At 38.7% G+C, this 27,604-nt stretch overlaps 1 protein-coding gene and 1 pseudogene across 2 annotated transcripts in view; one reads left to right on the top strand and one right to left on the bottom strand.

Moving 5' to 3' along the window:
- The window catches only part of PIGU (phosphatidylinositol glycan anchor biosynthesis class U), an 83,492-nt gene extending 60,587 nt beyond the window's left edge, over nucleotides 1-22,905 (bottom strand). The window contains exons 1-3 of one of the 2 annotated variants that reach the window (XM_019458728.2): nucleotides 22,743-22,905; nucleotides 11,632-11,696; nucleotides 92-151 (exon numbers count right to left, since the gene is read on the bottom strand). In XM_019458728.2, coding sequence (XP_019314273.1) covers nucleotides 92-151; nucleotides 11,632-11,696; nucleotides 22,743-22,872 — 255 coding nt within the window. In that variant the 5' untranslated portion in view covers nucleotides 22,873-22,905. The remainder of the gene's footprint in view (nucleotides 1-91; nucleotides 152-11,631; nucleotides 11,697-22,742) is intronic. The other variant, XM_019458729.2, reaches the window with a different exon arrangement.
- On the top strand, nucleotides 6,098-6,524 carry LOC128773518 (ATP synthase subunit d, mitochondrial-like; annotated as a pseudogene).
- Nucleotides 22,906-27,604: the final 4,699 nt, after the last annotated feature.

Raw genomic sequence — 27,604 nt, 5'->3', positions numbered from 1 at the left:
TAAGTTCCTAAAAGATAATTTTTCTTAAAAACAACAAGATAAAAGACTATAAAGATATATACATGTTGATTTCATGTGGAAGGTTACTTACCATAAATACCAATTCAGCATAGTCAATCAGGAAATGAAAGAGGTATATTATTAATGGAGTCTGTAGGAGAAAAACAAACAAACAAATTAACTTAAATCTTACTATTATCAGTTTCAAGAGTAGTAAAGGTATGAGGTAAACTTTAATTCTAAGGCATACAGAATAGCCAAGGGGAACTCCACAGTGGACCAAGATTGCTGAACTCATAAAATAAACTGGGAAATGTTTTCCCTTCTTCTGTCTTCTGAGATGTTTTATATCTCATTGATCTCTCTTTTTTTTTTTTCTGTTTTCTATCCTTTTCTCTCCAAGCTTTAGTCTAGATATTTTCTACAGATCTATCTTCCAGATCATGAGTCATCTTTTTTTCTCAAAGATTTATTTTTTTATTTTTTGTTTATTTATTTTTGAGAGAGCAAGAGTAAGCATGCATGCATGGGGGAGGGGCAGAGAGAGAGGGAGACAGAGAATCCCAAGCAGGCCTCGAACTCATGAACAGTGAGATCATGACGTGAGCCGAAATCAAGAGTCGGGCACCTAACCACCCAAATGTCCCAAGATTTTATTTATTTTTCAAGTAAACTCTACACCCAATGTGGGGCTGGAACACACAACCCTAAGATCACGAGTCACATGCTTTACTGACTGAGCCAGTCAGGTGCCCCATGAATCTTTAGCTTTGTGTAATTGGCTGTTAACTGTGCCTATTGCATTCTTAATTTGCTATTATGTTTTCCAGTTCTAGAATTTCCATTTGATTCATTATTATATATTCCAGTTCCCTGGAGAAATTCTCTACCTCGTCACTTATTTTTTGTGCATATTAATCACTGACCACAGTTATCTTACAGTCTAAGTTTGACAGCTCCAATATCTGAATCGCCTGTGAATCCGTAGTGTCTATTTATTTTTCTCTTTTATTGTGCTTGGTAACTTTTGGTTGAATGATGGATATTATAGATATGAAAAATTTTAGAGGTTCTGGACAAGGCTATTTTCTTCCAGAAGGGATTTCTTTAAATTTCTGGCAAGCAATTAGAATAGAATAGCATCACCTTAATCTAATTAGTTTAGCTAATTAAGCTAGATGTGTGTGTGTGTGTGTGTGTGTGTGTGTGTGTGTGTGTGTGTGTGTGTGTCTGTGTGAGAGAGTGAGAGAGAGAGACAGAGAGCATGCACAACTGGGAAAAAGGGGCAGAGGGAGGCTCCACTCTCAGCATGGAGCCCTATGCAGGGCTCAATCCCACAACCCTGAAATCACGGCCCAAGCCGAAAACAGGAGTCGGATGCTTAACGGACTGAGCCACCCAGCGCCCCTTTATTTTTTTGTAATATCTATATGTCATTTACCCTTATTCCTTCCTTCAGTGTAGTCCTTCGGAGGACCCAACTGGAAGCGAAGATGTTTACCAGAGCCCTGCCACCTTGGTTGGCCATGCATTTGATTTTGTTATTTCTCCAGCACTGTGAGACTTCCAATAGCTCTACTTAGCTCCTTAGCCTCTTAACAGCCAATTTCTGTTCTCTTTCTCTGCCCTCAGCCTATGCCACTTACAAATTGATAAATACATCAAAGAGAAAGCAGCTCAGACTGTCAGTCTCACATTTTGTATTTTCCTCTCTGGGATCTCAGCCCCTCAATAATCCTGGCTATCTTGATACTTTCCAATACCATCAAAGAGATATTTTTTTCTATTCATCCTCCTTTCCTAGTTTTTCTTTGCAGGAGGGTTGATCTGCTACTATAAGCCAGTTCACCAATCCACCAGAACCAGAAAGATAGTGCATGACTTGGTTTTAGTGAGTTTTTGCTGGTGACTCAGGAGCACCTCTTTCCAACTCCCAATCACTTGCAAAAATATATCCTGTAATATTGCAAAGGTCACTAACAGGCTTTTTAGCTAGTGTAGTAGAAAGAACAAGGCTTTGGGGTCAAACTCAGGTTTAAATCCAGGTTCCACCTGTGTACTTTTCCCTTCCAAGCCTTAGTTTCCTCAGCTATAAAATAAGAATAGCCACCTATTTCAGGGTACCTGGGTGGCTCAGACGGTTAAGTGTCCAACTTTGGCTCAGGTCATGATCTCGCAGTTTGTGGGTTCGAGGCCCACGTCAGGCTCTGTGCTAACAGCTCAGAGCCTGGAGCCTGCTTTGGATTCTGTGTCTCTTTCTCTCTCAAAAATAAACATAAAAAAAAAGAAGAAGAATAGTGACCTTTCACAGGGTTCTTGGGAGGAGTAACTGGTAATGGGCACAAGTGCTTAGCACAGTGCCTAACATACAGTAAAACCTCAATATGTTAGCTACCTGAGATCAACTTTTTACCTCCTTTTGAAAACAAGGGCATCAACTTTGCCTTCCAAAGTTCTAAAAGAACCAAACGTTTTACAACTGTCTACTAATGGATTCTTTTTTGCATTTATCTTTGTCAGTAAGAAGTAGTAACTTGATATTTATATTACCAATAGCCTGCTTTCAAAGTGCTTTGATGCTTTAGATAGTTTAGAGTGGCACTAAGTAGGTCTCAGAAATGACAGAACAAATAGTTCTCAAAAAGCCTATCAGCAAATGGGCTGGTTTCCATAATGAACTAACATGTCCACAGTAGTTTAACTGTATATCATATTATTATAGAGAAGTATACAGTGAATATAATTTGTCTTCATGCTACATTTCCATGTGAGTGACCATTCCCAGTCAGGGTAGGGTAAATTTTGAATGAACTCACAATTTTATGATCATTACTTGGCTAAACACAAAATAGAAACATTTGTTGAAGGTAGTCATAAAATCTAATGTGGTTGCCACAATTCTCTTTTTCTCTCCTGTGCAGATTTTTCTTCTCCCCTTTAACATATTCTTACTTTTCCCTAAGAACTAGATGGTAAAATCAGCTGAAGATTAAAAAAAAAAAAAAAAAAAGGCAAAGGAATGATGAACTTTCTCTTCCAAAGTACTCTTTTCACTTGGCTTGATATAATTTTTTTCTTTTTCTTTTATTTCGGAGAGAGAGAAAGAGCACAAGTGGGGGAGAGGGGCAGATTGAGAGAGAGAGAGAGAGAGAGAGAGAGAGAGAGAGAGAGAGAGAGAGAGAGAATCTTAAACAGGCTCCACACTCAGCACAGAGCCCAATGCAGGCTCAACCCCATGACCCTGGGATCATGACCTGAGTCAAAATCAAGTTGGATGCTCAACCGACTAAGCTACCCAGGCACCCTTAATTTTTTTTTTTTTATGTTTATTTATTTTTGAGACAGAGAGAGACAGAGTGTGAACAGGGTAGGGGCAGAGAGAGAGGGAGACAGAATCCAAAACAGGCTCCAGGCTCTGAGCTGTAAGCACAGAGCCTGACGCGGGGCTCAAACTCACAGACCGTGAGATCATGACCTGAGCCGAAGTCAGCCGCTTAACCGACTGAGCCACCCAGGCGCCCCCAGGCACCCTCAATTTTATTTCTTTATGCTTTATTATTTAAAGAAACTATATTGAAACACAGGTAGCTCTTGATTTAAGAACATTGAGCTTACAAGCAAATTAACCCATATTCAGGAAAGAGGAGCAAGGGACTCCGAGTTTGAGGTCATCCCCACTACGTTTGGGGGAAGCAACTGTTCACTCCCCAAGAGGTTATCTTACACAAGTATAGAGAGTTAACATGGCTTCTTATAGCAGGAAATTACTATCTCATGCCATTATCCCCTTTTACTTATATGCGTGCGCGCTGCGCGCACACACACACACACACACACACACACACACACACACACCCCAGTAAGGAGTAAGAATATGTTCTAGACTCCCTCACTATAGCTAAGAACGCATTTTCCCAGAGAAACATTTTAAATAATGGTTAAATGGCTAGATACAGCTCTTCCATTCATTCATTTGACATATTCTTTCTGACAGGACTATTTCACATCTTCCCCTGTCCTCAACCTCCAACTTCCCTCCCCACTCCTCACTGTCATCTGACAACTTCATTTCTTATTTCACTGAGAAAAGAAACAATTAAATGAGAACCACCTTATTTTCCCACTACCCACTGACCAACATCCTTTATCTATACCTATATTCTCTCTTATTAACAAAAGATGAACTTCCTTTCTTCTTACCTAAAGTCAAATTCTCCCCTTATGAACTGCATCCCATTCCTTCCTGCCTCCTCAAAGACAATGCTCATTCAATTATTCTCTTCCCTACATCACCAACTTCTCTATCCACAGGATTATTCCCATCAGCAACCATATACACAGATTCTCAATTTTTTTTTGCTATTTTATTATTTTATTTTAGTAAGTTTTGAGAGTTTTTACATGTTTTTTTAAAACAGATTCTACACCCAGTGTGGGGCTTGAACTCCCAACCCTGAGATTAAGAGTCACATGCTCTACTGACTGAGCCACATGTTTCTTTTTTTTTTTTTCACTGAAGTATAGTTGACACACAATGCTACATTAGTTTCAGGTGTACAACATGGTGATTCAACAAGTTTATATACCATGTTATGCACCCCACAAGTGTGGCTATCATCTGTCACCATACAATGCTATTATGATACCTCTGACTACATGCCCTATGCTGTCCCTTTTATTCCATAATTGAAAGCCTGTATCACTCCTCTTCACCCATTTTGCCCATCTCCCCCACCCCACTCCACTCCACTCTGGCAACCATCAGTTTGCTCTGTATATTTATGGGTCTGTTTCTGCTTTTTGTTAGTTTATTCATTTGTTTGGGTTTTTTAGACTCCACATGTAAGTGAAATCATATGGTATTTGTCTTTGTCTGACTTATTTCACTTAGCACAATACCCTCTAGGTCCAACCGTGTTGCTGCAAATGCCAAGATCCCATTCTTTTTTATGGCTAAATAATATTCCAATGTGTGTGTGTGTGTGTGTGTGTGTGCGCGCGCGTGCGCACATGCATGCACGCGTGCTTCCACATCTTGGCCATTGTAAACAGTGCCACAATAAATATAGGGCAGATTCTTTAAAACTTCATGAGGTATCTGCCTTCAGCGGATATCTGCCATACCATTTGTCTGCCCTCCTTTAGAGCAAATTCCTTAACAAGATTGTCTATTGTCTATCTTCTCAAAAGAAAGCCCAAGATGTAAGCCACAGTGTCTTTTATAACCTAATTTAGGAAGTGACATACCATTATTTCTGCATATTTTTTTTTTCAGTCATACAAGCCAACTCTGGTATGATGTGGGAGAGGACCACAAGTGTGAATACCAGAGGTAGAAATCTTTGGGGGTCATCATGGAGGCTGGCTATCACACAAGGTGATTACATCAAGTTCCATGTTTGTTTTTTCAGTTGTTAGTTTCTTTCGTAATGTGAAATTTATTGTCAAATTGGTTTCCAAGTCCCATGTTTTCAAATATCATCTGTAGGCTGACAGATCCCAATTTTAAACCTCCAGTCAGAACCTCTCTTCTTGAGTTTCACATTTGTATAGCCTGTTGCCTTACCATTGTCATTTGGATGTCTTCAAACTTAATATGGTGAAATCTGAACTCTTACTTCTTACCCTCCTAAAAATGCTCCTCCCTCAGTATGCCTCATCTCATTAAATAACCTCAGTTATTCAGTTGCTCAGGACAAAAAACCTGCTATTCTTGAATCATATCCTTGAATCTTCTCTTGCCTTCGTATCTCATATCAAATCTATTAACAAGTCTACTTCTAAAAGTATAACCAGAATTTAATTACTTTTTTAAAGAATCTAATCACTTTTCACCATCTTCATTGTTACTACACTAGTCCCAAGCCACCATCATCCTGCTTAGACTACTGCATAGGCATCCTTCCTAATCATTTTCCTGCTTCACCTCTTATCCCTAGAGTCAATTCCCCTTACAGTATCTACAGCAATATTTATCAAATGTAAAATAAATATGATCACTCCTCTCCTGGCTTAAAAGTCTCCATGTCTTCCCAGCATAGTAAAAACAAAATCTAGTTGCTACCGTGGGCCACCAAGATTAGTGAAGGATCTCAAGATGGCTGGGCAAAAACTTTCTCTAATAGGCATTTACTGAGTAGCCCTTGGAAAGATCATACCCTGAGACCAAAAGACCACTGTTAATTCCCTAAAGTCTTGGAATGAGACCCTTATAACCACACTGGCTACTCTACCTAAGAATCCACCTGCTATCAACTGGGCTTATACAAGGCCAATGTGGTAAAGGCTGACTTGGCAAATGACTTTGAGAAGTTTAATGCCCTGAAGGCTCGTGTGCCAGGATGCTAACAAAAAAGATGTGAAAAGTTGTGCTGAGTTTTTACCTCTCTCCAAGGCCAGGATTGAGGAATACGAGAGAGCTAGAGAAGATGAAGAACATAATTCCATTTGAGCAAATGACCACTGAGGACTTGAATGAATTCTTCCTAGAAACCACATTAGATAAGAAGTATCTCAATTTATAAGAATTTATAAATTTGAGTCTAGGAGGAAGCTCTGGTCTTCATATTATAAATTTTGGACATTAAAAATAATTACACTAAAAAAATAATAACACTAAAGATAGATAGGTAGGTAGAGAGAGAGAGCGAGAGGGAGAGAGAGAGAAGAACCAAACTCCTAACCATGTGTATAAAAAGTGCTACATAATCTGATTCCTAACTTTGCATAATTTGTCTCTATTATTCTCCTCTTTGTTCATTCTGCCTTAACACTTGCCTTCTTTATCCACTCACAAATGCCAAGTGCATTCCCAAATCAGGGCCATCATAGATGCTATGATATGCTGGCTTCATTTAGATCTCTTACTCAAATTTCACTTCTTCAGAGTGCCTTCCCTGAACACACTATCTAAAATAGTGACACATACATGTCTTTCACTCTCTTTTTTTTAACATTTATTTTTGAGAGACAGAGAGAGACTGAGTGTGAACAGGGGAGGGGCAGAGAGAGAGAGGGAGACACAAAATCCGAAGTAGGCTCCAGGTTCTGAGCTGTCAACCCACGAACCACAAGATGATGACCTAAGCCCAAGTCAGACACTTGACTGACTTAGCCACCCAGGCGCCCCAACTGTCACTCTTTTTTTTATTATTGAGTTTATTTTGAAAGAGTGAGTGAGTGCAGGAGAGGGGCAGAGAGAGAGGGAGAGAGAGAATCCCAAACAGTTTCTATTGTGTCAGCATGGAGCCTGATGTGGAGCTTGATCTCACAAACCATGACATCATGAACTGAGCTGAAACCAAGAGTCAGACACTTAACCAACTGAGCCACCCAGGCAGCCCTGACTGTCACTCTTTATCCCTGTACCCAGTTTTATTTTTCTACATGTACTTACTTACCATTTAACTGAAATCTCACTTTTTTTTTTAACTTTAGTTTTATGGAAATATAATTAGTATAAAATAAACTATATATATTTAAAGTATACTTTTTTAATGTTTATTTATGTTTTGAGAGACAGAGAATGTGAGCAGGGGAGGAGCAGAGAGAGAGTGAGACAGAGGACATGAAGTGGGCTCTGTGCTGACAGCGCAGAGCCCAACATGGGGCTCAAACTCACAAACCATGAGATCATGACCTGAGCTGAAGTCAGACGTTTAACCAACTGAGCCACCCAGGAGCCCCTAAAGTATACAATTTGATAAGTTTTGGCCTATGTATACACCCATGAAACCATTACCACAACCAAGATATTGAATATATCCCAATTCCCAAAAGTTTATCAATTTGACTGTTCATCCCAAAGAACCAACTTTGTTTCAGTGATTTTCAATATTGTTTTCCTCTTTCATTTGTTTTCACTTAGATCTTATTTCTTTTATTCTGCTTACTTTGAGGTTAATTTATCTTCTTTTCCTAATTTATTTTTTTTTAAGAACAAGGCAATTTTATTTTTTTAATTTTAATGTCATTTTTAAAATTTATATCCAAATTAGTTAGCATATAATGTAACAATGATTTCAGAAGTAGACTCCTTAATGCCCCTTACCCATTTAGCCCATCCCCCCTCCCACACCCCCTCCAGGAACCCTGTTTGTTCTCCATATTTATGAGTCTCTTACGTTTTGTCCCCCTCCCTGTTTTTATATTATTTTTGCTTCCCTTCCCTTGTGTTCATCTGTTCTGTGTCTTAAAGTCATCATATGAGTGAAGTCATATGATATTTGTCTTTCTCTGACTAATTTCACTTAGCATAATACCCTCTAGTTCCATCCACGCAGTTGCAAATGGCAAGATTTCATTCTGTTTGATTGCTGAGTAATACTCCATTGTCTATATATACCACATCTTCTTTATCCATTCATCCATCAATGGACATTTGGGCTCTTTCCATACTTTGGCTATTGTTGATAGTGCTGCTATAAACATGGGGGTGCATGTGCCCCTTCGAAACAGCATACCTATATCCTTTGGATAAATACCTAGTAGTGCAATTGCTGGGTCGTAGGGTAGTTCTATTTTTAGTCTTTTGAGGAACCTCCATACTATTTTCCAGAGTGGCTGCACCAGCTTGCATTCTCACCAACAATGCGAAAGAGATCCTCTTTCTCCGCATCCTCACCACCATCTGTTGTTGCCTGAGTTGTTAATGTTAGCCATTCTAACAGGTGTGAGGTGGTATCTCATGGTGGTTTTGATTTGTATTTCCCTGATGATGAGTGATGTTGAGCATTTTTCCATGTGTCGGTTGGCCATTTGGATGTCTTCTTTGGAGAAGTGTCTATTCACGTCTTTTGCCCATTTCTTCACTGGATTATTTGGTTTTTGGGTGTTGCATTTGATAAGCTCTTTCTAGATTTTGGATACTAACCTTTTATCTGATATGTCATTTGCAAATATCTTCTCCCATTCTGTCAGTTGCCTTTTAGTTTTGCTGATTGTTTCCTGAGCTGTGCAGAAGCTTTTTATTTTGATGAGGTCCCAGTAGTTCATTTTTGCTTTTGTGTCCCTTGACTCCAGAGACATGTTGAGGAAGAAGTTGCTGTGGCCAAGGTCAAAGAGGTTGTTGCCTGCTTTCTCCTCAAGGATTTTGATGGTTTCTTGTCTTACATTTAGGTCTTTCATCCATTTTGAGTTTATTTTTGTGTATGGTGTAAGAAAGTAGTCCAGGTTCATTCTTCTGATTGTTGCTGTCCAGTTTTCCCAGCACCACTTGCTGAAGAGACTGTCTTTATTCCATTGGATATTCTTTCCTGCTTTGTCAGAGATTAGTTGGCCATACGTTTGTGGGTCCATTTCTGGGTTCTCTATTCTGTTCCATTGATCTGTCTTTGTGCCCATCTTTTCCTAGTTTCTTAAGGTAGAAACAGAGGTCATCAGTTTGAGACCTTTCTTCTTTTCCAATATAGGCATTTAGCACTATATATTTCCCCCGAGTACTGCTTACTGACATCCCACATATTTCAATAGGTTGTGCTTTCATTTTCATTCAGTTCTAATACTTTCTAATTTCCCTTCTGATTTCTTCTTTGATCCATGGGTTATTGAGGAGAATACTTAGTTTCCAAATATTTGGGGACTTTCCAGACATCTTTCTGGTATTAGTTTTTTATTTAATTCTATTGTGGTCAAAGAATATACTTTCTATGACTTCATTCCTTTTAAATTCATTAAGACTTGTTTTATGACCCAGAATATGGTCTATCTTGCAGATGTTCCATGTACACTTGAAAAGATTATGTGTTTTGCTGTTGTTGGACAGAATGTTCTATAAATGTCAATGAGGTCAAGTTGGTTGACATGCTATTCAAGGCTTCTACAGCCTTGTTGATTTTGTCTGCTTGTCCTATGAATCCCTGAGAGAAGGATATTGAAACCTCTGACTATAATTGTGGATTTGTCTATTTCTCCTTGCAGTTCTGTCAGTTTCCATGTATTTTGAAACTCTGTTATTAGGTGCATACACATTAGGATTGTTATGTTCTCTTGAGAATTGGCCCCCTTATCATTATGCAATAAACTTCTTTACTTCTGGTAATATTCTTTGCTCTGAAATCTGTTTTCTTTTTACTAACTTTTTTTTTTCTTTGTGCTCTCAGAAATAAGTACCATGAGGCCAAGGACCGTGTCTTGTTTCGTATCCCTAACACCTACCAGGGTAGCTGGCATTTGGTATGTACTTAACAAATCTTTATTAAAAGACAGAAGGAAGGGAGGGATTGGAATACATCTGTAGATACAGGACTAGGTACTAGGAATACTTAATGAAAAGGTGCCAGTACCTGTTCTGAGGAACATATATCATACTAGGTAAAACAAGTAGAGAGGCAATTTCAAGAGTATGACATGAGCCATTAAAAGTATAAGCACAAGATGCTTTGGAAGATGTTCAGGAAGAACGGTTTCTAGAAGGAGGTAAACTCTAAGCTAATACCTAAATAGTAAAGCTAATCACAAAAAGAGGGAAGAATAGCCTTCCATAAGGAGACAAGAGCATGAGCAAAGAAACACAGGTAAGAGAGAATACAGTGCTGGAGCATTATGAATGTATGTGAGAACTCTCTCAGGGAGTTCCTATTCTGTCTAGAAAACATACTGCCCAAGGCCTCCTCCACACTGGGCCCTTGTGGCTAGTGGGCTATGCTTTTATATGCCCACACATATCTGTTCCCAATAACTGAATTGTGTGCTTATTAAGAGTCTTAAATTGTCCCTGTTTCTGCTAGCTGCTCTTATTATTGTGGCTCAGTTAGACAGTAATACAAGCTAACTAATATGAATGCAAAAGCCTGTTGTTATTTCCATGAGAACCAAGCTGAATGCTTTCAAAATACTAGACAGAAAAAACAAACAAACAAACAAACAAATTTGTTCTCAAAGTATGTATGAGGGAAACAACTGTAAAACTGAGGGGTTAAAATTTCAAATTAGAAGACTTGTACTTGAAAACGATGTAACCAATAATAATGGGGAGGTGAGAGTGGAAAGAAATGTGGTTAATGTGGTAAGCAGGGCCCACAGGGCTTTGTATACTCCCTAAGGTGTTTGGATTTTATCCTGAGTTCAGTGGTGAGCTGACAAAATCAGATTCACATTTCAGAAAGATGACTCTGACTGCAGAATTAAAAGTAAAGGAGCAAGACCGAATGGAGCAAGACTCGTCAGGAAGCTGTTGCAGGAGCCCACGCAAGGATGATGGTGACCTAACAATGACTTTAGCATTCTTAAGAACTAATTTTATGGGTTAAACAGGCTTTTGTGACTTTCTAAGAAACCAGCATTGCTAACACAGTTTTCATGGAAAAGCATGTTTCAAAGAACCAATTACAGGCCAATTAGCATACAACTTATTTGTGCACTGGGAACCGTTTACGATTTATTTGCCAATAGAAATGGTAACTTCTACAAAAGTCTCATCTGCTTCCACAAATCACAATCTTGATCTGGATCATTTCCACTGCAATTGTGAAACCTCCTTCTTATGCAGAGGACATCTAAAAAAGGTCTGTTTCTAAATATGATTTTCAAAAATAGATTTTTTCAAATGTTTGTACAAAATGGAGGTTAGGCTTTGGTATTTGTGACTATAAACTACTCTTAATACCCAGAAAAGAAAACAAGAACACTTACTTCATGAAATACTGCTCCAGAATACGGAGACACTCCCAAGTCCAACAGTGAAAGGCCTTCAACCACTGAAAAGTAAGACATCCAAGTTCACTTAACTTCATCCAAGTTCAGAGACATATGCAGATGGCCAGAGACCAATGTATTAGATACTCCCAGGAACAAGAAGGGCCTCACAGTTTGTCCAACCCCCTTTACCTCAATCCCAGCAAGTGGCTTTAAATCTTGATTTGAACATTTCAGATGACATGAAACTTTTTTCCATACAGAGCATCTATTTTCACTGTGGGGCAGCTCTCAGGAGAAAATTTTGTTAAACTATGAGCTTTCTTTGATCTCACTGTAATTTCCACCCACTCTAAAAAGTGTTTCCTTTATGTATATTTTGCCACATTCCCCAAAATAATAAGACAACATATTAGAAGTTGAGAAATGTTGTCCCTAGTGTGGGGAAATGGGCACTTTCATATGTTGCTTGAGTGACATTTGTATTAAATTTTCTACAGGGAAATATGTACTTTTTAAGTACTTTTGACACTGAAATGATTGTTCTTAGGGCAATTTATCTAAGGGAAATAACTGTATGTTCATTATGGTGCTCAGAGCATTAAAAAAATAAAAATAATTCCTTGGGACGCCTGGGTAGCTCAGTCAGTTAAGCGGACAACTTTGCCTCAGGTCATGACCAGCCCCACATTCAGCTCCGTGCTAACAGTGGAGAGCCTGCTTGGGATCCTCTCTGTTCTCTCTCTCTCTCTCTCTCTCTCTCTCAATCTCTCTCTGCCCCTCCCCCACTTGTGCATTAGCTCTCTTTCTCAAAATAAAAAAACTTAAAAAAATAATCCCAGGGGTGCCTGGGTGGCTCAACTGGTTAAGCATCTGACTTTGGCTCAGGTCATGATCTTGCTGTTAGTGAGTTCGAGCCCAGCCCACCTCGGGCCCTGTGCTGACAGCTCAGAGCCTGGAGCCTGCTTCGGATTCTGTGTCTCCCTCTCTCTCTGCCCCTCTCCACTCTCACTCTGTCTCTCTCTCAAAAATAAGTAAATATTAAAATAATAATCATCATCTCAATGTCCATTAATAGAGATTTATCTAAATAAATTATGATATGTATATATGTGGATGTGTGGATAGATACATAGAAACATTTCATAGTTAAAAATCATACTATGATATAAATGAATATAAATAAGTGGATGAGCAAAGAAAGCTCTTCCTTACAGAGAACTATAAGTATCAAATGTAGAAGGAAAGATGGAAATAGAAAATCACCATTTGGGAGACCTCACAGTAATAATTGTGAAAGGCAAGATCATCAAGGGATACTAAAATCAGGGAGAAAAAATATGATGAGAAGCCATATTTGCAAGGGGGGAAATAATTTTATATGGACAAACTTGGCACTACCTTAATTGTGTGACCAAAGTTAACATCAGCAGTAATAACGTTGGGACAGTTCACACTATCAACATCAAGTACCTCCTGAAATGATTCACTGAGATGGGGATAAACACTTCTGTAGTCCGTATGCCAAAAATGTGGTACCCTTGCCAAAAATGTGGTACCCTGGCCAAAAAAGCATAATTTCAATCTAATCATGAGAAAACATCAGGAAAACCCAAATTGAGAGACAAAATAGCCGGCCAGTGCACTTCAAAAATGTTAAGACTGAGGGGCGCCTGGGTGGCGCAGTCGGTTAAGCGTCCGACTTCAGCCAGGTCACGATCTCACGGTCCTTGAGTTCGAGCCCCGCATCAGGCTCTGGGCTGATGGCTCAGAGCCTGGAGCCTGTTTCAGATTCTGTGTCTCCCTCTCTCTCTGCCCCTCCCCCGTTCATGCTCTGTCTCTCTCTGTCCCAAAAATAAATAAACGTTGAAAAAAAAAAAAAATTAAAAAAAAAAAAAATGTTAAGACTGAGGGGTGCCCTGGGGGCGCAGTCAGCTAAGCATCTGACTCTTGATTTCCGCTCAGGTCATGATCTCATGGTTCATGAGATTTGAGCCCCATGTCAGGATCTGCACTGACAGCTCAGAGCCTGCTTGGGATTCTCTGTCTCCCTCTCTCTCTCAAAATAAATAAACTTAAAAAAAATTAAGACTGAGGAAGTGTCCCAGATTGGAAGAGACTAAGGATACATAATAACTGAATGCAGTGTGGGATTGTGGACTGAATCTTGGACCATAAAAATGACATTACTGGTATAATTGATAAAATTCTAATAACAGATTAGTTATTAGTATTGTATGAATAATAATTTTCTGGGCTAGGTCAGTGTACTATGGTTATGAAGGATGTTAACATTAGAAGAAGTTGAGTACCGGGTAAACAGGAATTCTGTACCATTTTTGCAACTTTTTGAAATCTAAAATTATTTCAAAATTAAGAGTTAAAATAAAAAAGCACATTACAGATATGCATTTACTAAAAGAAAGATGGCCATGAAATACTCTTAAATGAAAAGCAGGTCATAACACAGTATGTCAGTATGATCAAATTTTATTTTAAATACTTATTTTAAATATTTATTTTAAATAAATATTTTAAATATTTATTTTAAATATTTATTTAAAATAAATATTTAAAATATTTATTTAAAATAAATATTTTAAATATTTATTTTAAATAAATATTTAAAATATTTATTTAAAATATTTATTTAAAATAAATATTTAAAATATTTATTTTAAATATTTATTTTAAATAAATATTTTAAATATTTATAAGCCTTGATCCATTTAATTATTTGAGAGAAAATGAATATGTATTCAATGAGAAATGCCTCAAATTAAACATAAACCTTAGGCATTAAACAAAATAAATAAAAATTTAAAATACAGCAACCATCTCTGCTGATAAGATTACAGAAGATGTTTAGTTTCTTTTACCTTTTCTTCATTTTCTGAATCTTTAGCAATGAGCACTATTTCATAATTATTAGAAAGAAACAGGAAATTTAATTTTAAAAGAATGAGTGAAGGATAAGAAAAAACATAAACGGACACACAAAAAACTATAAAAGGTATGAGCTTATATATGCCTAAAATCTCAGAAGTACATGTAAGAAACTGATATACGTAAGAATCTGGTCCCTCCAGGGAACACAAGTGGGTGGTTATAGGAAAGTGGTATGGAAAGGTGCCTTTTAATCATATAGCCTTTTGCACCACTGGTTTCTGAATCCTGTGATAGAATTACCTATTCAAAGATAAATAAAACAAAATCAAAGTTACAAAGCCTGTTCCAAAAATATATATTTATAATGAGTGGGCCTTAAATGGACCCACCCTAGAAGGAAACTTAATCAGTTACAGAGTTCATACTGGCTGTTAAAATAAAAAAAGCTATTGCTCAAGACAGCTATAACTGGTCCTTATACTAGGACCAGAAAGAAATTTGCCCCACGGAGCCACATAAAGAGGTTGCTGTGTAACACAACTATTCAACCCTTCACTAACAGCTTAACTGGAGACCCCAGGAGATGATTCATCAGGCCACTTCACAGGGCAACTCCCCACCTAAGTCAATGGCATCCTACCACAGAGCAGTAAAAGCAATTCAACAGACGACCAGTAAGATGCTGTCCATAGACATCACTCTCCACTGGTTTAATCCAGAGGGAGATTGCATACTTTTTAGGCAATTGTCTAAAATGTAATTTCTCTCAGATATGCTTTTGCTAGGATATTGTACACCTCAAAATTTGTTAATGTGTTTTCTGGCAAGTGCTTAGAATGTGGCACTGCTATCATGATGATTAAATATGACCTCATATTACTTAATAAATAATTGATCTAAGGAAAGAGTTAACCTCATGGAAACATTAAAAAACAAACAATCATTTACTCCCACCATCTATAACATTAAAAAGTGTAGGAAGAGCATCAACTCAAAATATTTTTACTTGAATACATTGATATTTATGATGAACTTATAATGTCATTACTCTGGTGCACATGACTGAAAACTTTGGCATGGTCTGCAGTACATTTGGGAACATCTGAATTACAGAGTAACAAAATCCTCTAGAATGTGATGGTGAATTTACTCCATGTATAAAAGAAAAACCAGGGCCCCAAATTCTAACATATATAACTATGTTCCAATAATATTTTGCTGGGAACATTTTAACATAGGTTTCGTAAAATGTCTGTTTGGGGAGAAAAACAAAATACTCAAAACAATACAAAGAACTCATAGCTTTAAGCCATTCTTTTTCCTAGAGTACCCCCCAAAATAACACCTGTAAAAAGTACACCAGATAAATTGAATAAAATTTCAGCTTCATGGGATTATTATCCAACAACTAATGCTTCAGAATAGTTGACCATAAAAACTAATTAATTATTGCTGACTATTCTAAAATACAAGGGTTTTTTTTATAGGGTCTCAACTCTTTTTTTTTTTAAGATTTTATTTTTAAGTAATGTCTATACCCAACATGAGACTTGAACTTACAACCCCAAGATCAAGAGACATACTCTACCAACTGAGCCAGCCAGGCACCCCAATAAAGTATCTCAACTCTTTTTTTTTTTAATGTGTATTTATTTTTGAAGGAGAGAGAGACAGAGCATGAGCGGGGGAAGAGCAGAGAGAGAGGGAGACACAGAATCTGAAGCAGACTCCAGGCTCTGAGCTGTCAGCACAGACCCCAACGTGGGGCTTGAACTCACAAACTGCGAGATCATGACCTGAGCTGAAGTAGGACGCTTAACCAAATAAGCCACCCAGGTACCCCAAGTGTCTCAACTCTTAACTGATAAATCCCATGAAGTAAAAATTCTTATTTAGTTACCTTTACATATTTTTCTTATGGGTGATAATAAAAACATATTATGTAGCATAAGACAAACATTGTCTGGGGCGCCTGTCGGTTAAGCTTCTGACTTCAGCTCCGGTCATGATCTCGGGGTTCATGCGTTTGAGCCTTGTGTCGGGCTCTGTGCTGACAGCTCAGTGCCTGAAGTCCGTATCACATTCTGTGTCTCCCTCTCTCTCTATGCCCCTCCCCCACTCACGCTCACTCACTCGCGCTTTCTCTCTCTCAAAAATAATTAAAAAAAAAAAAAAAAGGCAAACATGGTCTTTGAGCTTCCCATATCAAGAAGGGCATGCATTAAGCTTGTTCAAAATAAGTAGTATCTATATTTCTAGCCCAGAAGGCCCAAGAGACAGTGTCATTCCCATAGCAATGAACACACCTAGCATCCAGAACTTGCTTTCTAAATAACTTTTTTCAATAAAAGAAACCAGGATTCCTTGGAGAAGTGGTCAATTCCAGGGCTAGACCAAGAGAAAAATAAGGTAAGACTAAAGCATCTTGTGGTTCCAGAAAGTAATGAAGTATTAAAAACACCAGAACAAAACAAAACAAACAAACAAACAAAATAGTGAGGAAAGTATGTCCAAGGACAAAGGAGTCAACCTGAAAGAGGTTGCAATGGACAAAGATTTTGAGCATCAAAATAAAGATAATATGGATTATAATCCAGAGAATAAAATAAATACCTATAAGTCCATACAAATATTAAATAAATAAGGAAGAAGGGACAACTCTTCCTTACAGAAGATTCCAATTCATAATGAAGAAGGAATGAGGGCAATAGAAAAGTCATCATTAGAACACCATAGTAATGACTGCTGCAGGCAAGATCATCAACCCATAAGTGCAAAAAGTAGTGAGTAAAAACTTTAGAGAGACACAAGATATATACAGAGCCCCTACATATATCCCCCCAAATGTTTATAAATTAAAAAGGGAAAATAGTAACTTTACAGTGGAGAAACCAGGCAGATACTATCATAACCAAGGGATTAAGGTTAACACCATCAGTAATAAGCCATTTCAATATGAGGTACCTCGATCCAATACATTGAGAAGATCACATCATTTCAGTGGGACTTTTCCCCAAAATCCACGATCTCAATCTTACTATGAGAAACATTAGACAAACCCAAATTGGGAGACATTGTTTGTACAATACTTGACCAGTATGTTTCAAAAGTGTCACAGTCATAAAAGACAAGGCAAAGCTGAGGAACTCTCACCAATAGAAAAAGAATGAGGGCCCACCACCAAATGCAATATATGATCCTAAATCAGATGCTGGAACAGGAAAAGAATAGTGGGAAAATGGTAAACTCTGAGCAACTACAATTTGTTTAATGGTATTATATGGACATTATTGTCTTAGTAGTGTCTTAGTTCTGACCAATGTACTCTAATTATGCAGGATGTAAACATGAAGGGAAGCTGGATGAAGGGTATACATGGCATCTCTGTACTATCTTTGCAAATGTTTTATAAATATAAAATTATTTCAAGTAAAAAGCTAAAAAACAAAAAAAGTAGTGGTATCCAGTCTCTGGATCCCACTGCCAATTTGCAGGAAACACAATGAACACACAAATATGTTAAACTGAACCATGAATATACAATCAGTAAAGTCCAAACTATGGGAAACACTAGAGGTCAAATGGTCTGGGTTCTTCAACAGATAAGAAAAGGATGGTATGGATGGGGACCTTAAAGATTAGGGGAGACTTAAACCACATATAAAAACATTTAAGGGCAACACTAAGCTATAGCAACTAGGGACACTCATTAGAGCAATAAAACAAAGAGGGTGTAAAAATGTCATAAGTATAGGGATGCCTGGATGGTTCAGATGGTTAAGCATCCAACTCCTGATTTCAGCTCAGGTCATGATCTCATGGTTCATGAGTTCAAGTCCCATGTCGGGGGCTGTGCTGACAGTGTGGAGCCTGCTTGGGATTCTCACACTCTCCTTCTCTCTACCCCTCCCCGGCTTGTTCTCTCTCTCTCTCTCTAAACAAACAAACAAACAAACAAACAAACAAACAAACTTAAAAAAAAAAAAAAAAGATGTCATGGGGGCACCTGGGTGGCTCAATCAAACATCTGACTCTTGGTTTCAGCTCAGGTTATGATCTCACAGTTTCATAAATTCAAGCCCCACGTCAGGCTCCAAGCAGACAGTACAGAGCCTGCTTGGGATTCTCTGTCTCCCTCTCTCTCTGTACCTCCCCAACTTGCACTGTCTCTGTCTCTCTCAAAATAAATAAATTAAAAAAAAAAAAAAAGATGTCATGACTATAAAAGTCAGGATAATGGTTATTTAATGAAGGCGCTGAGGGGGTGTGCCTAAAATGGGGCATACATAAGGGCTTCTGGAATAAGTGACAAAGTTCTGATTCTTGATTTGGATGATGCCTACAAATGTGTTTTGCTTATAATAATTCACTGTGCAATACATTGTTATGTGTGGTTTATTAATTCTCCATTTTGTTTAACAATAAAAGTTCTGGTTTTTTTAAAGTAGTGCTATCAGAAGTGTTCTTCCTGACCCTGACCCTCATAGCTGCATTGGAGGTGGGTTTCTAAATAAGCACTTATAGCTTGGGCTCTACCCTAAACTCAAGAAGCTAAGCCCATATTGATTCCTAATCATTAGAGCAAAGGCTGAGGAATATATATGATTAAAAAATATATATGATATATTTGATTAAAATATATGATTAAAAAATATATGATTAAAAAAAAAAGTTCCAAAATTATTTCTGACAGATTTCTATGCAAGATGGTATAGAGTGCACTCTGGCGGAACAGCAACGCCTAAAGACTGCCAGCTATTCACACAAAACATTATGTATGTGACTTAATCTCTCTGTGCTTCCATTTTCTCATCTATAAAATGGGGTATTTACACATAAAACTATTTACATCTTAGGGCCATTGTGGTGATTAAATTAGTTCTTAGACATATCTAAAATGTTTAGAACAGTGCCTGTCATATAGAAAGCACTATATTAGTGTTAGTTACTGTCTGAGAAGCACATGCTTGCATTTTTGTCAAGTAGAGTATTTATATAAATTTTAGTTGGACTACCAAATAAACTGATGGGTCTGTAGAAATGAATGACATAGAAAAAATGTCTTTCCTATTATAATGGGTATCCGTTATTTTCACCTACGCAGGATCAATTTCCCCCTCTTCTGGTAATAGCACTCTGGTCTTCCTATAGGATGCCCCCTCTTCCATAGTTTGGAAGGTTGTCCCCTCTCCAAAGATGTAGATAGATAGATATTATTTTTAAGGTTTTATTAAGTAATCTCTACACCCAACATGGAGCACAAACCCACAATCCCAAGATCCAGAGTCACACGCTCCACCAACTGAGCCAGCCAGTAGGATACATATAATATGTATATGGATACATGACTTAGGCTGACCACAGTAATTGGCTTAAGAATTGGCATATAACCCAAATAAGTTCAATGTGACTCAATTCCAAGGCTTTCGTTATGTTTGTTGAAGAACAGTCACTCTCCTTCCACTGGACCTGACACTGTGAGGATATAAAAGTCAGAGACTATTGGGGCCAATCTTACCAATACCCAAGAAGAGCCCTCCTGAATGCAGTCAATGCCAAGACAGAGAAAGAGTTAGTCATGATGAGATCATTGAGTCTCTGTATCTAGCTAGATTTGAAGTCACCATCTACCCTGCCTGAATTGTTCTGTTATGTAGGCCGTTAAGTTCACTTTTTATTATAATTTGCGCAGTTTGAGTTTGGATTCTGTCATCTGCACATGAAAGAACTGACAACATGCCAAGTTAAAACCCTTCAGATATTTGAAGACAAGAATCATCTCCTCCAAGTTTACAACTTCTCATTTATTCCCATTAAAAATCACTCTATGGTTACAGTCAAGCAAAATCTATTTGGATTCACAGTCCTTCACCCAAACAACTGGTCACTCAAAAAACTCATGTGGAATGAATGAATGTCATGTGAAACCAGAGGGGCTCCTACTTCAATATTTTTAAATGCCTGCCTTTTAGGGTTAAATACAATCACTTGCTTTTTAAAATATCCCGTCTTAAAGTATACTCTGAAGACAAGTGATACAGATGTACCAACCCCGCTTAAAACAGGACAAATAATTATCCTGACCCCATCAGATTCAGATAGGTGATTAGCAAATCTCCCTCTAGCTCTGACACTGGCCCCAAGCTCCAGACCTAAACCTCTGAATATCATACTATCACCCTATACATACATCAAACACTTAACTGCTATCCTTTCTAACTCACCTATTTTAGCCAATATCACAATTGTTCTCCTGATTATTTAGATTCAAAATCCTAGAATTAGCTGTTTTGACTTTCATTATTGTGCTAAGAGCTTAAACATGGATTATCTCATTTAATGGGGTACATATTATAACTTCCTATTTTACAGATGAGAAAAATTATGTTGGAGATCATACAGATATATGTAGAGAAGCAAAAGAAGACTCAAACCCTTTTAAAGATCCCAGACCCTGTGCTCTTAATCATCATATTATATTGCCTCATCTTAGGATCCTTCACCCTGCCCTTCCTATATGTAACCAGATCTTATGTTTTCTTTTCTTCAACATTTATTTAATAGTAACAATGTAACTAATTACTCTATGCAAGGCACAAAGGATTCAGTAATGAGTAAAACAGTTTTGGCCTCCAAGGAACTCATAGTACAATGGAGAAACCAGATATAAACAAATAATTATAATAAAAAGTGAGACATACTCTTAATAGAAGTATGTATAAAGTGCTAAGAGAACAGAGGAAGGAGGGCCTAATACTGCCTTGGGGCTTTTGGTAGCCAGAAGAAAGCAGGAACCAAGTGGCTTCAACCCAAACAATTCAGTTTGTTCAACAAATAACTATATGCAAATATTATATGCAAGGATTATCAAGTGTAAGCTCTCACCATCACACATAAGAATTACTACTACCTTTATCACCATTTGTCAACTGGGAAACCTGGGCATATTACTTAACTTCTCTAAATTTTGGTTTCCTCATCTGTAAAATGGGGGAAATAACACCATCTAACACACGGAATAACTTGGGGATCAGAGGCTTACCATAGTCTTTCATATATAGTATTTTTAGAAACCTAAGCTTGAATTATTCATAAAACAACCATTCATTATGCCATTCCCCATTCCAGAATGTCTATGGGATAACATCAAAACTCTAGCATTTAAAGTTCAGGGACACAAAGAGAACTTCTGGGGTGCTGTTACTCCTGTAATGTTTTGTTTTATGATCTGGGTGCTGGCTAGGGGTGCTGGCTACATGTGTATACAGTTTATAAAAATTCACTGAGTTCAACACTTATTATACGTGCATTGATGTACACTGTACTTAAAGTAAAGAAAGTTTTTTTATAAGTCTTAAATTCTGGCCCTAACCTAACCCCTACCCCATTTCTCCTTCACTTTGTACATTTTGCACCCTTCAACATTTTCTTGGTCCTGTTTACCTTCTGCTACCAGGAATTCTTTCTCTAATCTCCCTTTCCAAATTCTACATCCCTCAACAGTTAGCTCACAGCCCACATCCTTAGGAAACTGGAAAAAGAGAGGACACTTCCTTCAGGGTTGAAACTCCAAGAAAGGAACTGGATGTACACGGAAAGAACATTTTCCAAAAAGGATTATAACTGTCTCTCCCAGTAGCCTGTGGATCCTTCAGCACAAATTCTGTCTCACTGTAGGCACTGGTATAAAATAGTGGATGAAGAATTTAAGAAACAGTAGGAAATGCTGTAGTACAAGTCCCAGACCGAGAACACGCGTCTAAGCACACCCACTCACTCTACTGGCTTAGGCAAGATAGGTCCCCTCACTCAGGGAACCCCTCACACACTATCCCATACCCCAGGGAGCACCACCTACAATCCCTCACCAAAACCGAATCACCTCTGCAAATCCCAATCCACCCAGCACGCCCTTTTCTTATATCTATCCTTTCTCAGGCCACGCCCCTCTGCTCAGGACCCGAGGGGGACACACCCCCTCAGGTCCCCAAGCCTCAGGTGAGTAGGCCCCTGGGGCCCAAACCTGGCCCCACAGTCCTACGCCCCCTCCCCTCGGCAGCCCCGCCCTCAGGCTCCGCCCTCCCACCCTCCCCGAGGGCGCCAGAGCGGGTCAATTCCCTCAGAATCTCGTGCTTGAGGCCACTGCCCCCGCCTCCCATTCACTGAGGCCAGGAGAGCACAGGCGGGGCCTGGCCACCTACTCCAGCCAGTGGCCTCACCTCTCTTCCAAGAACTCAGTGGGGACACCACCTCCACCCGTTCGGAAATGAATTCAGCCAGACTGGAGCGGAACAAGGCCGCCCGCACGGTCACGGCCACTACCAGCACCAGAGCCAAGGGAGCCGCCATGATAGCTGGGGTGGGCGCGCAGGCGGGGAGGGAAACGTGAGGCGGAAAAGCCTCGCGACCTGTGCGCCACCCTCTGTAGTTCCGCGGCCAGGCGCGCCTTGCTGCTGCCACCGGAGCACCCATACTGGGGACTACCACTCCCAGGAAGCCTTGCGGTGAGATGGGGCGGGGCGACGTAGAGCGGGGCTTCTCAAGCTTGTAGTAAAGGGTTGGGCGACGTCTCTTAAGAGAGCAGGTGTTTCGTAAAAGCGCTCGGCGCTGCTAAGTAAGCAAGTGAAGGCATGTCTTACTAGAATAATGAGCAAGTTTTGAGGAGTTGTTAATTTCACTCTTTTGTGTACGTTTTAAATGTTAGGATGTTTCCCTTTTATGTTTTAAAAATAATATTAAATATGTACTCATTTATGTATTCTGCAATTGTTTATTGAACACCAAGTATACGCCAGGCACTATATTGGGTTCTGAGGACACTTTTTGGAGTGCTCTGTTTGCTCTGCAGCCTTGAACAAGTTGCTTAATCTTTCTGTGCCTCAGGTACCTCATGTGGAAAATAACGCTGCATGTTAGCCGGTCCTTATGAGCTAGCCAGAAAGGATTGAGGAATGTTTAGAAATTTTGCTGGTCGCTTTTATTTTATTTTTTATTTTTATTTATTTTTATTTTTTTTTCAACGTTTTTTATTTATTTTTGGGACAGAGAGAGACAGAGCATGAACAGGGGAGGGGCAGAGAGAGAGGGAGACACAGAATCGGAAACAGGCTCCAGGCTCCGAGCCATCAGCCCAGAGCCTGATGCGGGGCTCGAACTCACGGACCGTGAGATCGTGACCTGGCTGAAGTCGGACGCTTAACCGACTGCGCCACCCAGGCGCCCCGCTGGTCGCTTTTAAAACACAGCCATTATCAAAAATTAAATTATATAAACTTACAATTAAATAAGTTATATTAAAACAAGTTAATAAATACTCAAAACTTATTACTTACTTTTTTACTACACTTTTGTTTTATCTGTGCTTTTTTTTAATTTAAATTTTGTTTTAATTTACATCCAAATTAGTTAGCATATAGTGCAACAATAATTTCAGGGGTAGATTCCTTAGTGCGCCTTACCCATTTAGCCCATCCCTGTTTTTATATTATTTTTGTTTCCTTTCCCTTATGTTCATCTGTTTTGTCTCTTAAGGTCATCATATGAGTGAAGTCATATGATATTTGTCTTTCTCTGACTGACGAATTTCACCTAGCATGATACCCTCCAGTTCCATCCATGTAGTTGCAAATGACAAGATTTCATTCTGTTTGCTGAGTAATACTCCATTGTATATATATATACCACATCTTCTTTATCCATTCATCCATCGATGGACATTTGGGCTCTTTCCATACTTTGGCTATTGTTGATAGTGCTGCTATAAACACTGGGGTGCACGTGCCCCTTCGAAACAGCATACCTATATCCTTTGGGTAAATACCTAGTAGTGCAATTGCTGGGTGGTAAGGTAGTTCTATTTTTAGTCTTTTGAGGAACCTCCATACTGTTTTCCAGAGTGGCTGCACCAGCTTGCATTCCCACCAACAATGCAAAAGAGATCCTCTTTCTCCGCATCCTTGCCACCATCTGTTGTTGCCTGAGTTGTTAATGTTAGCCATTCTGACAGGTGTAAGGTAGTATCTCATGGTGGTTTTGATTTGTATTTCCCTGATGATGAGTGATGTTGAGCATTTTTCCATGTGTTGTTTGGACATTTGGATGTCTTCTTTGGAGAAATGTCTATTCATGTCTTTTGCCCATTTCTTCACTGGATTATTTGTTTTTTGGGTGTTGCATTTGATAAGTTCTTTCTAGATTTTGGATACTAACCTTTTATCTGATATGTCATTTGCAAATATCTTCTCCCATTCTGTCAGTTGCCTTTTAGTTTTGCTGATTGTTTCCTGAGCTGTGCAGAAGCTTTTTATTTTGATGAGGTCCCAGTAGTTCATTTTTGCTTTTGTTTCCCTTGACTCCAGAGACATGTTGAGTAAGAAGTTGCTGTGGCCAAGGTCAAAAAGGTTGTTGCCTGCTTTCTCCTCGAGGATTTTGACGATTTCTTGTCTTACATTTAGGTCTTTCATCCATTTTGAGTTTATTTTTGTGTATGGTGTAAGAAAGTGGTCCAGGTTCATTCTTCTGATTGTTGCTGTCCAGTTTTCCCAGCACCACTTGCTGAAGAGACTGTCTTTATTCCATTGGCTATTCTTTCCTGCTTTGTCAGAGATTAGTTGGCCATACATTTGTGGGTCCATTTCTGGGTTCTCTATTCTGTTCCACTGATCTGAGTGTCTGTCCTTGTGCCAGTACCATACTGTCTTGATGATTACAGCTTTGTAGTATAGCTTGAAGTCCAGGATTGTGATGCCTCCTGCTTTGGCTTTCTTTTTCAAGATTGCTTTGGCTATTCGGAGTCTTTTCTGGTTCCATACAAATTTTAGGATTATTTGTTCTAGCTCTGTGAAGAATGCTGGTGTTATTTTGACAGGGATTGCATTGAATATATAGATTGCTTTGGGTAGTATCAACATTTTAACAATATTTGTTCTTCCTATCCAGGAGCATGGAATCTTTTCCCATTTTTTTGTGTCTTCTTCAATTTCTTTCATAAGCTTTCTGTAGCTTTCAGTGTGTAGATTTTTCACTTCTTTGGTTAGATTTATTCCTAGATATTTTATGGTTTTTTGGTGCAATTGTAAATGGGATCGATTCCTTGATTTCTCTTTCTGTTACTTCATTGTTGGTGTATAGGAATGCAACTGATTTCTGTGCATTGATTTTTATATCCTGCAACTTTGCTGAATTCATGAATAAGTTCTAGCAGTTTTTTGGTGGAATCTTTAGAGTTTTCCATATAGAGTATCATGTCATCTGCGAAGAGTGAAAGTTTGACCTCCTCCTGGATGATTTGGATGTCTTTTATTTCTTTGTGCTGTCTGAATTCAGAGGCTAATGTTTCCAATACTATGTTGAATAACAGTGGCAAGAGTGGACATCCCTGTCTTGTTCCTGACCTTAGGGGAAAAGCTCTCAGTTTTTCCCCATTGAGGATGATATTAGCATTGGGTCATTCATATATGGCTTTTATGATCTTGAGGTATGCTCCTTCTATCCCTACTTTCTTGAGGGTTTTTATCAAGAAAGGATGCTGTATTTTGTCAAATGCTTTCTCTGCATCTATTGAGAGGATCATACGGTTCTTGTTTTTGAGGTTATTTATCACTACTGTATCACTATGGCAAATATCGTATAATGGCGTGCCACTGCCCATCAATTCCTATACTGGTGTTTTCAGGTTAGTATCTTGAAATCCCTCCCAATGAGCGTGTTTACACACAGAAATCAGCAGGCACTACAAATCAGAGTTTTGGACTTTGGAGAACCCATTGATAAGCATTAAGTAGCACACTACTTCGTTAATTAATGTATGAAAAGTGCTTATTTGAGTGCTTAAATGTTAACTACAATAATTAATATTAAATAAATACATAAGAAAATTTCAGGGCTGTAGATAAGATGAAACAGCTGGTATGATCAAGAATAACTTGGTGGGGGAAAAAAGAATAACTTGGTGGAAGTGTGGTGGTAGCACTGGACAGGGCAGTCAGGGAAGTCTCTGGGAAGAGGTGACATTTGAGCTGACACATAAAGGATGAGAAACTAATCAGAGCTGACAAGTGGAGGAAACAGACTCTGAGTCAGGAAACAGTAAATGTGTTTGAGAGAGAAAACAAGTGTGTTCCAAGTGGAGAGAGTAATAGAAGGTACGGGGGAGAGGCAGACAGTGGCCAATTAGGTAGGGACTTGTTTGCCATAGTTGGGAATTTGGGAATTTATTCAAAGGGTAATCCATGCGCCATTGGAGGATTTTAGACCAAAAAGTGATGTAGTCAGGTGTATATATATTTTTAATTTTTTTCTTTCTTTATTTTGAGAGAGAGAGAGATTGAGCAGGGGAGGGGCTGAGAGAGAAAGAGAGAGAATCCCAAGCAGGCTCCACACTGACAGTATGGAGCCCAATGCAGGGCTCCAACTCACAAACCATGAGATCGTGGTCTGAGCTGAAATCAAGAGTTGGTCTCTTAACCAACTGAGCCACCCAGGTGCCCCAGTCAGCTATATATTTTTAAAAGATCACTATATCCCCAGGCTCTATACGGGGTATTGGGGAATATTCCAGTGGCAAAATTGCACCTTCTGCCTTTTTGGAAGTTGGAGAGTAGCTGAAGAGATGTGATAATCTTAAGAGTAACACAAAAGTAAAATCACAAATCATAATGAGTAAAGGGAGAAAACAGAGCAGGATGCTAGGAGAATACAAAAATCAGCCCTGGAGCTGATAGCTTTCTTGACCAATGGGAGGGGTAGGTCTTCAGTGGGAGAGGCAATTAGAAAGGAATAGAAAGAGGCATTCTCATCCTTTGAGCCCTGTTCTGCCAAGCACTGTGCCATACTTTTAACACAAATGAGCTTATTTAATCTGTATAACCTCCCTTCCTGAAGATACAAGTGTTGGTATCCTCTTTGACATAAAAGGAGGAGATATATGTATTACATCATCATAGAGTGAAGTGTATTACATCATGAAAAGTGGAGGTGATTATAACACAAACCTCATGGTGAAGATTGAACAAGATTATGTAATGTAAAATGGTTAGTCCATACCATTTGCTTGGTATATATTAGTTAGCTGTTTTATTTT

This window comes from Panthera pardus, unplaced genomic scaffold (genome assembly GCF_024362965.1).
Source record: "Panthera pardus isolate Hobbes unplaced genomic scaffold, ASM2436296v1 HiC_scaffold_25, whole genome shotgun sequence".
NCBI lineage: Eukaryota > Metazoa > Chordata > Mammalia > Carnivora > Felidae > Panthera > Panthera pardus.
Note: the sequence above shows the minus strand (reverse complement) of the source record. Positions and strands in the feature narration are given on the sequence as shown.